The sequence below is a fragment of the Hyla sarda genome, unplaced genomic scaffold (genome assembly GCF_029499605.1).
Source record: "Hyla sarda isolate aHylSar1 unplaced genomic scaffold, aHylSar1.hap1 scaffold_79, whole genome shotgun sequence".
Classification (NCBI taxonomy): Eukaryota; Metazoa; Chordata; class Amphibia; order Anura; family Hylidae; genus Hyla; species Hyla sarda.
Window position 1 is genome coordinate 195466 of NW_026610814.1, and position 9814 is coordinate 205279.

Consider the following 9814-nt stretch of genomic DNA (forward strand, 5'->3'; position numbering starts at 1 on the left):
TTCTCAGAGCCTCCCACTAACCTCCTCAGAGCTTCCTCTAACCTCCTCAGAGCCTCCCACTAACCTTCTTAGAGCCTCCCACTAACCTTCTTAGAGCCTCCCACTAACCTTCTCAGAGCCTCCCACTAACCTTCTCAGAGCCTCCCACTAACCTTCTCAGAGCCTCCCACTAACCTTCTCAGAGCCTCCCACTAACCTTCTCAGAGCCTCCCACTAACCTTCTCAGAGCCTCCCACTAACCTTCTCAGAGCCTCCCACTAACCTTCTCAGAGCCTCCCACTAACCTTCTCAGAGCCTCCCACTAACCTTCTCAGAGCCTCCCACTAACCTTCTCAGAGCCTCCCACTAACCTTCTCAGAGCCTCCCACTAACCTTCTCAGAGCCTCCCACTAACCTTCTCAGAGCCTCCCACTAACCTTCTCAGAGCCTCCCACTAACCTTCTCAGAGCCTCCCACTAACCTTCTCAGAACCTCCCACTAACCTTCTCAGAGCCTCCCACTAAAATTCTCAGAGCCTCCCACTAACCTTCTCAGAGCCTCCCACTAACCTTCTCAGAGCCTCCCACTAACCTTCTCAGAGCCTCCCACTAACCTTCTCAGAGCCTCCCACTAACCTCAGTGCCTCCCACTAACCTCCGCCGAGCTTCCTCTAACCTCCGCCGAGCCTCCCTCTAACCTTCTGAGAGCCTCCCTCTAACCTTCTGAGAGCCTCCCACTAACCTTCTGAGAGCCTCCCACTAACCTTCTGAGAGCCTCCCACTAACCTTCGCAGAGCCTCCCACTAACCTTCGCAGAGCCTCCCACTAACCTCAGAGCCTCCCACTAACCTTCTCAGAGCCTCCCACTAACCTTCTCAGAGCCTCCCACTAACCTCCTCAGAGCCTCCCTCTAACCTTCTCAGAGCCTCCCACTAACCTTCTCAGAGCCTCCCACTAACTTTCTCAGAGCCTCCCACTAACTTTCTCAGAGCCTCCCACTAACCTTCTCAGAGCCTCCCACTAACCTTCTCAGAGCCTCCCACTAACCTTCTCAGAGCCTCCCACTAACCTTCTCAGAGCCTCCCACTAACCTTCTCAGAGCCTCCCACTAACCTTCTCAGAGCCTCCCACTAACCTTCTCAGAGCCTCCCACTAACCTTCTCAGAGCCTCCCACTAACCTTCTCAGAGCCTCCCACTAACCTTCTCAGAGCCTCCCACTAACCTTCTCAGAGCCTCCCACTAACCTTCTCAGAGCCTCCCACTAACCTTCTCAGAGCCTCCCACTAACCTTCTCAGAGCCTCCCACTAACCTTCTCAGAGCCTCCCACTAACCTTCTCAGAGCCTCCCACTAACCTTCTCAGAGCCTCCCACTAACCTTCTCAGAGCCTCCCACTAACTTTCTCAGAGCCTCCCACTAACCTCTTCAGAGCTTCCTCTAACCACCTCAGATTCCAAATGAGGAGGACAATGATGAGTGTGCAGCTATGGATAAGATGGCAGTCATGTCTATGTCCAGCTGGTTCACAGGTTGACCACTTTGCTCCCTTCCTTCTCTTCTTATTTCACACCAGCCGACTACTCCTTGGATTATACCACAGGAAACATCATGAATTTCGCCACCGTCTTCGCTGTGATGTTTAATGGATGCACTGGTATCATGGCTGGATGTAATATGTCTGGTAGGAACCCTTCATCTTCTGTTTCGGTGTCACCACATTGCAATTCTAGTCACCATTTTCTTCTATTGGGTTATAGTTGTAGGTTGTCATCAGATGTGTCCACACTATAGGGCAGGGTCACAGTCGCCCTCCTCCGGGACCATTTATGGGCTTCATGTCCTCTCAGATGATTGTAGATGGAGGAGGCATTTGACCAGATGACCATGTCAAATGGCTTGGTCATGTTGGGTTTGTCAGGCTTTGGGCGTTACTTTCTTTCAGATTGAAGCCATACTACATAAGTCACAATGTGGTGGCCTTGCACTCTTGATTCTCAGATATGCTTGGTCTCCAAGGAGACCAAGCATATCTAAGCATCAAGAGTGCAACGCCACCATATTGTGACTCATGGGGCATGGCTTCAATCTGAAAGAAAATAATGCCCAAAGCCTGACCAACTAATGTAGTGTGCATATTGTGCATTGTTTGGGGTTCTTGATGCCAATAGATACCAGAATAAAGACTATTTAGAGCAGGGCAGATGGTAGGGAAGATCCCACCAAGGGTATTGTAACCATTCAGCCCACTTTGTCCAGAGTCAGAGAAGTGACTTCCTGTTTCACCTTTGCAGGGGAACTGAAGCAGCCGAGCCGCGCCATTCCTATCGGTACCATCATAGCCGTGATCATCACATTCTTTGTCTACCTCATACTCTTCCTCCTTACAGCTGCGACCTGTGACAGGTATGTGGTTGCTGCCATTCTTCATTGCCGGTGACTGAGCCCTCAGCCGACCTCCATTGATTTTCACACTAGATTCGGCTTTTCTAAGTCTCTGGACCTGTTCTTGAATGTATATAAGTTTGGACTGAGATCAGTCATGTGGTTGTTAGAACTCTTCCGATCCACCGATGATGTTCTCTCTAAACCTTTTCCCTTCTTTTCAGGACATTGCTGAGAGAAGATTATGGATTCTTTCGGCCTATCAATGTCTGGCCTCCATTTGTCCTAATCGGAGTCTATGCCACCTCTCTGTCTGCCTCCATGAGCACTCTTATTGGGGCATCTCGCATCTTACACGCTCTTGCCAAGGATGATCTATTTGGTGAGATGTCTATAGTTATGTTTTGGTTCTTTCGGCTTCTCTTGCCTCAACAAGACCTTCTGTCCATCTAACATGGTGTCTTTCCAGGAATTCTCCTTGCTCCTGCAAAGCTCATATCCAAGGGAGGCAACCCCTGGGGAGCGGTGGTGTATACCTGGGCCCTGGTGCAGGTAGGATAGACTTCATGGATAATTTTTTGTAGCATGCTCCTGTCTATATGAGGTCCACCATAATGGGTCACATTATGCTCTCTCATGAATGTATACAGACCTTCATGGCCATATATCTGGTCCACATGAGTGTTCTAGGGTAGGCTTGTGTATAGATGGCAAAAAGTTTTGGTGAATGCCAACATCTGTGAACTCCTGCCCTTTGGGAGGTCTAAGGATGGGCTCGATATAAAAGCCTGGGTCACCTCCATGGCTGCAACAAAGGAAATATCACAATGTTTCTTCTTCTCAGCTGGTTCTGCTGGCCGGAAAGTTGAACACCATCGCTGGTATAGTGACGGTTTTCTACCTCATGGCCTACGCAGCCATAGACCTCGCCTGTCTTGCACTTGAGTGGGCGTCTGCGCCGAACTTCCGGTGAGTGTGTCCGGCTTCCAATGTTATGTTATGTTTTATAATGGTTTTATAATGTTTGCGCTTCTTGCTAATTTTTTCCCCTCATCCTCCTTAGGCCCACGTTCCGTCTCTTCTCCTGGCATACCTGCCTACTGGGAATCTTCAGCTGCCTGGTGATGATGTTTCTCATTAACCCAGCGTATGCCTCTGGCAGCATTGTCCTACTTCTCCTCCTTTTGGGATTTATCCACTTCAGGAGTAGCAGCAGCAGCTGGGGATACATCAGCCAGGCCCTTATATTCCATCAGGTGGGAACTAGTGGAGTGATGCTGGCCATTTTGTGAAAGCAGAGGTATAAGGCGTGGGGTCAAACATGAAGAATGATAAGGTAGAGAAATTAGATGTTATAGGGTCCACCATAATGAGGTAGAGAAATGAGATGTTAAGAGGGTCCACCATAATGAGGTAGAGAAATGAGACATAAGGAGGTCTCCATAATGAGGTAGAGAAATGAAACATAAGGAGGTCCACCATAATGAGTTAGAGAAATGAGACGTAAGGAGGTCCACCATAATGAGTTAGAGAAATGAGACATAAGGAGGTCCACCATGATGTATAATATATGAAGAGGTAGAGGAATGAGACATGAGGAGGTCCACCATGATATGTAGAGGTAGAGGAATGAGACATGAGGAGGTCCACCATGATGTATAATATATGAAGAGGTAGAAGAATGAGACATGAGGAGGTCCACCATGATATGTAGAGGTAGAGGAATGAGACATGAGGAGGTCCACGATGATGTATAATATATGAAGAGGTAGAAGAATGAGACATGAGGAGGTCCACCATGATGTATAATATATGAAGAGGTAGAGGAATGAGACATGATGAGGTCCACCATGATGAATGAGATATGAGGAGATCCACCATGATATATGAAGAGGTAGAGGAATGAGACATGAGGAGGTCCACCATGATGAATGTTATATGAAGAGGAATGAGATATGAGGAGATCCACCATGATATATGAAGAGGTAGAGGAATGAGACATGAGGAGGTCCACCATGATGTATAATATATGAAGAGGTAGAGGAATGAGACATGAAGAGGTCCTCCATGATGTATAATATATGAAGAGGTAGAAGAATGAGACATGAGGAGGTCCTCCATGATGTATAATATATGAAGAGGTAGAGGAATGAGACATGAGGAGGTCCACCATAAAATGGTATATGAAGAGGAATGAGATACGAGGAGATCCACCATGATATATGAAGAGGTAGAGAAATGAGACTTGAGGAGGTCCACCATGATGAATGATATATGAAGAGGTAGAGCAATGAGACATGAGGAGGTCCACCATGATATATGAAGAGGTAGAGGAATGAGACATGAGGAGGTCCACCATGATGAATGATATATGAAGAGGAATGAGATATGAAGAGATCCCCCATGATATGAAGAGGTAGAGGAATGAGACATGAGGAGGTCCACCATGATGGATGATATATGAAGAGGTAGAGGAATGAGACATGAGGAGGTCCACCATGATGGATGATATATGAAGAGGTAGAGGAATGAGACATGAGGAGGTCCACCATGATGGATGATATATGAAGAGGTAGAGGAATGAGACGGTCCACCATGATGAATGATATATGAAAAGGAATGAGATATGAGGAGATCCACCATGATATATGAAGAGGTAGAGGAATGAGACATGAGGAGGTCCACCATGATGAATGATATATGAAGAGGTAGAGGAATGAGACCTGAGGAGGTCCACCATGATATATAATATATGAAGAGGTAGAGGAATGAGACATGAGGAGGTCCACCATGATGTATAATATATGAAGAGGTAGAGGAATGAGACATGAGGAGGTCCACCATGATGAATGATAGTGAAGAGGAATGAGACTTGAGGAGATCCACCATGATGAATGATATATGAAGAGGTAGAGGAATGAGACATGAGGAGGTCCACCATGATGAATGATATATGAAGAGGTAGAGGAATGAGACATGAGGAGATCCACTATGATGTATAATATAGGAAGAGGAATGAGACATGAGGAGATCCACCATGATGAATGATATATGAAGAGGAATGAGACATGAGGAGGTCCACCATGAGGAATGATATATGAAGAGGAATGAGACATGAGGAGATCCACCATGATGAATGATATATGAAGAGGAATGAGACTTGAGGAGATCCACCATGATGAATGATATATGAAGAGGAATGAGACTTGAGGAGATCCACCATGATGAATGATATATGATGAGGAATGAGACTTGAGGAGATCCACCATGATGAATGATATATGATGAGGAATGAGACATGAGGAGATCCACCATGATGAATGATATATGAAGAGGTAGAGGAATGAGACATGAGGAGGTCCACCATGATGAATGATATATGAAGAGGTAGAGGAATGAGACATGAGGAGGTCCACCATGAGAAATGAAATATGAAGAGGAATGAGACATGAGGAGATCCACCATGATGAATGATATATGAAGAGGAATGAGACTTGAGGAGATCCACCATGATGAATGATATATGAAGAGGAATAAGACATGAGGAGATCCACCATGATGAATGATAGTGAAGAGGAATGAGACATGAGGAGGTCCACCATGATGAATGATAGTGAAGAGGAATGAGACTTGAGGAGATCCACCATGATGAATGATATATGAAGAGGTAGAGGAATGAGACATGAGGAGGTCCACCATGATGAATGATATATGAAGAGGAATGAGACTTGAGGAGATCCACCATGATGAATGATATATGAAGAGGAATGAGACTTGAGGAGATCCACCATAATGAATGATAGTGAAGAGGGGGAATATTTGGAGAGCCAGCCTCACACTATGAGAAATAATATCGCGGCAGAGGCTGGGGGGGGACATCCTCTTTTGTACTTGCACTTAGTTGGTCTTTGTTCTTCCCCTAGGTCAGGAAATATCTGCTGCTTTTGGATGTTCGCAAGGAACATGTGAAGTTCTGGAGGCCACAGATTCTTCTTATGGTGTCCAACCCGAGGACTTGCTGCCAACTCATCAAGTTCATCAATGATCTGAAGAAAGGCGGACTCTTCATCATGGGTCATGTAGAAACTGGAGATTTAGGTAAGAGGGTACATCCCTTGTTACCTAGGGCACCGCAGATATGATGGGCCAGTCTAATATGTCGGGTAGTCTGGTAGGATTGGCGGTCTGATAGGGAGGGGCGGTCTGATAGGGAGGGGCGGTCTGATAGGGAGGGGCGGTCTGATAGGGAGGGGCGGTCTGATAGGGAGGGGCGGTCTGATAGGGAGGGGCGGTCTGATAGGGAGGGGCGGTCTGATAGGGAGGGGCGGTCTGATAGGGAGGGGCGGTCTGATAGGGAGGGGCGGTCTGATAGGGAGGGGCGGTCTGATAGGGAGGGGCGGTCTGATATATCGGGGCGGTCTGATATATCGGGGTGGTCTGATATATCGGGGTGGTCTGATATATCGGGGTGGTCTGATAGTATTGGTGGTCTAATATGTTGGTGGTCTGATAGGCGGGGCGGTCTGATAGTATTGGTGGTCTAATATGTTGGTGGTCTGTTATATCGGGGCGGTCTGATAGGGAGGGGCGGTCTGATAGTATTGGTGGTCTAATATGTTGGTGGTCTGATATATCGGGGCTGTCTGATAGGGAGGGGCTGTCTGATAGGGAGGAGCGGTCCGGTAGGGAGGGGCGGTCTGGTAGGGAGGGGAGGTCTGATAGGATTGGTGGTCTAATACATTGGTGGTCTGATAGGAGGGGCGGTCTGATTTGTCTGGGCCGTCTGATATGATGGATCCCTGTTCTTCCCCCCTCAGATACCCTCCCGTCTGACCCGGTGCAGGCACATTACAGCTTTTGGCTCAGTCTGGTGGATAAATTAAACGTTAAAGCTTTCGTGGATCTGACCCTGAGTCCATCGGTACGACACGGAACCCAACAGCTGCTGCGCATCACGGGGTTAGGTAGGTTCCATACACCGTCCACTAACACATTACAGTTTACTATATGTGGACCATGGATCCATAATCTACTATCTTGACCTGGCACTTTCTCCGTCACCTTCTGGCTCTATCGTAACCGGCGTGTTTCTTCCCTCGCAGGTGGCATGAAGCCGAACACCTTGGTTCTTGGATTCTATGATGATTCCACCCCAGAGGATTACTTTCTGCAGGACTCTGCCTTCACCCCCGGTCTGTCTCCAAATGATGACCCCTTCGGTGTAGACGCCACGTCCTTGCAGGCTCACTTTCCTCCTGTCCGTAGTCCGGAGAGTTCTCACCATCTGGAACCTAAGGAGTATGTGGCCATAATCTGTGATGCCCTGAAGATGCATAAAAACATTGTGTTGGCGCGGGGATTCCCCTCACTTGTGCGGCCGGGAGCTTCCAGCTCCAATGGGGCCCTATACATTGACGTGTGGCCCTTGGATCTCCTCCGGGCTCAGGCTTGTGCCTACGTAGATGTCTGCAGTTTATTTTTGCTCCAGATGGCGTGCATCCTGAACATGGCTGCCTCCTGGCGCCGGTACCAGCTCCGCGTCTTTCTCTGTGTTGAGACATCAGGTGCCGGCGGTAACAACGGCCTATTGGCGGCAGAAGTCAAGTTCAGAGAATTACTGGTCAAGTTGCGTATCCGAGCTGCCATCCGGGTGGTGGACTGGGATCGTGTGGCGGTGCTGCGGGGGCAGGGGGTAGAACATACAGGCCTTACTCGTGAGCCCATGTCTGCCGAGTATCTGAAGGCGGCCAACCAGGCGGTGCTGGAGGAAGGTGGCACGGAGTCCGCTGTGCAGTTCCTCTACCTCCCCCGCCCGCCTGCAGACCCTGCTCTACATGAACGTTACTTGGAAGAACTGGACGCCCTGACGATGGGGCTGGGTCCCACACTACTGATCCACGGCCTGACTCCGGTCACCTGCACTGAGCTTTGATGGGACCTTCGCATCTAATCCTCAAGGACCTTCTGCAGCCTCCTGAAGACAGCACCTTCTAGAACCTTCCAACGCAATAATGAACCACTTGCCATCGGCACCCCCCATCCTCCATAGCAGGGTGCCGATCCTCAGCTCAGTCCCGGTAGTCATCTACCAGGACTGTGGAGTCTGTCAAACCCTCTAATATTTGTTGTCCGCTCCTCCTCCCGTATATGAATACATTTCCTGTACTTTATGTAAATATTTACGATACTTCCATTTAATAATATTAATAATTATTTACATTTTATATATCTTTTCTACCAAACACCCCTCCTCCCAGATTTGACTCCACAGACCTGGTCAGGACATTATGGCTGGAGATCAGCAGCAGCCGATGCTCCTGATCCCTGGCGTTCATCTTATGGCGGTCTGCAGTGAATTTCTATCGTCTTTCTCCACTTAAATTTTAGTTGCTTTTTGAATGTTTTTGTTGCACTTTACACAGACAGCTGTTTTATGTTGTCTGGCTCAGTCATTGGCTGGACTTTAGGGCTGGATCGGGTGGACCGGAGCTGAGCTTTGTATAAGAGCGCCCCCCAGGGATTGTGTGGTTTTATTTATTTTTAGTCACGTGTCCTGGGTTACATCCAAATCTGCATCACAACTTTACCGTACCCACTCAGAGCTGCACTCACGATTCTGCTGCCATGTCATATAGTTGTAATGTTTGCTATTCAGTCACAACCAGAGCTGCCCTCATGATTTACTCTTCTATTATGTCTTACATTCCGTTAACTCAGTAGTTCATTTATGTTGCACTTCATTCACCTCCAGAGCTGTATTCACAATTCTGACGTTCTATCATTCCCTACACTCCAGTCACCTCCAGAGCTGCATTCATAATTTTGCCGTTCTATCATTCCCGACACTCCAGTCACATCCAGAGCTGCATTCATAATTCTGCCTTTCTATCATTCCCGACACTCCAGTCACATCCAGAGCTGCATTCATAATTCTGCCGTTCTATCATTCCCGACACTCCAGTCACATCCAGAGCTGCTCTCTCAATTCTGCCGTTCTATCATTCCCGACACTCCAGTCACATCCAGAGCTGCATTCATAATTCTGCCGTTCTATCATTCCCGACACTCCAGTCACATCCAGAGCTGCTCTCTCAATTCTGCCGTTCTATCATTCCCGACACTTCAGTCACATCCAGAGCTGCATTCATAATTCTGCCTTTCTATCATTCCCTACGCTCCAGTCACATGCAGAGCTGCATTCACGATTCTGCTGTTCTCTCATTCCCTACACTCCAGTCACCTCTAGAGCTGCATTCACAAATCTGCCATTCTCTCATGCCTTACACTCCAGCAGAAGCCCACCCGATCCTCCATACCCTGACACCGATCCTATAGTCTTCCATGTAGTGTGCTGTGACTTATCGGCCCAGTGCTGCACTTCATTTCATGGCCACGCGGGGGCACTATAATCACTTCTGGTAAGCCCACTGTCTAGACCAGGCTGCACCATGTGT

General features: G+C 48.1%; 1 protein-coding gene across 1 annotated transcript in view; it reads left to right on the forward strand.

Moving 5' to 3' along the window:
• The window catches only part of SLC12A9 (solute carrier family 12 member 9), a 45114-nt gene extending 35979 nt beyond the window's left edge, over positions 1-9135 (forward strand). The window contains 9 exon segments of the mRNA XM_056554559.1: positions 1552-1659; positions 2270-2381; positions 2585-2742; positions 2830-2912; positions 3205-3329; positions 3424-3616; positions 6284-6458; positions 7178-7324; positions 7463-9135. Coding sequence (XP_056410534.1) covers positions 1552-1659; positions 2270-2381; positions 2585-2742; positions 2830-2912; positions 3205-3329; positions 3424-3616; positions 6284-6458; positions 7178-7324; positions 7463-8292 — 1931 coding nt within the window. The 3' untranslated portion in view covers positions 8293-9135.
• The last annotated feature ends 679 nt before the right edge of the window (positions 9136-9814 follow it).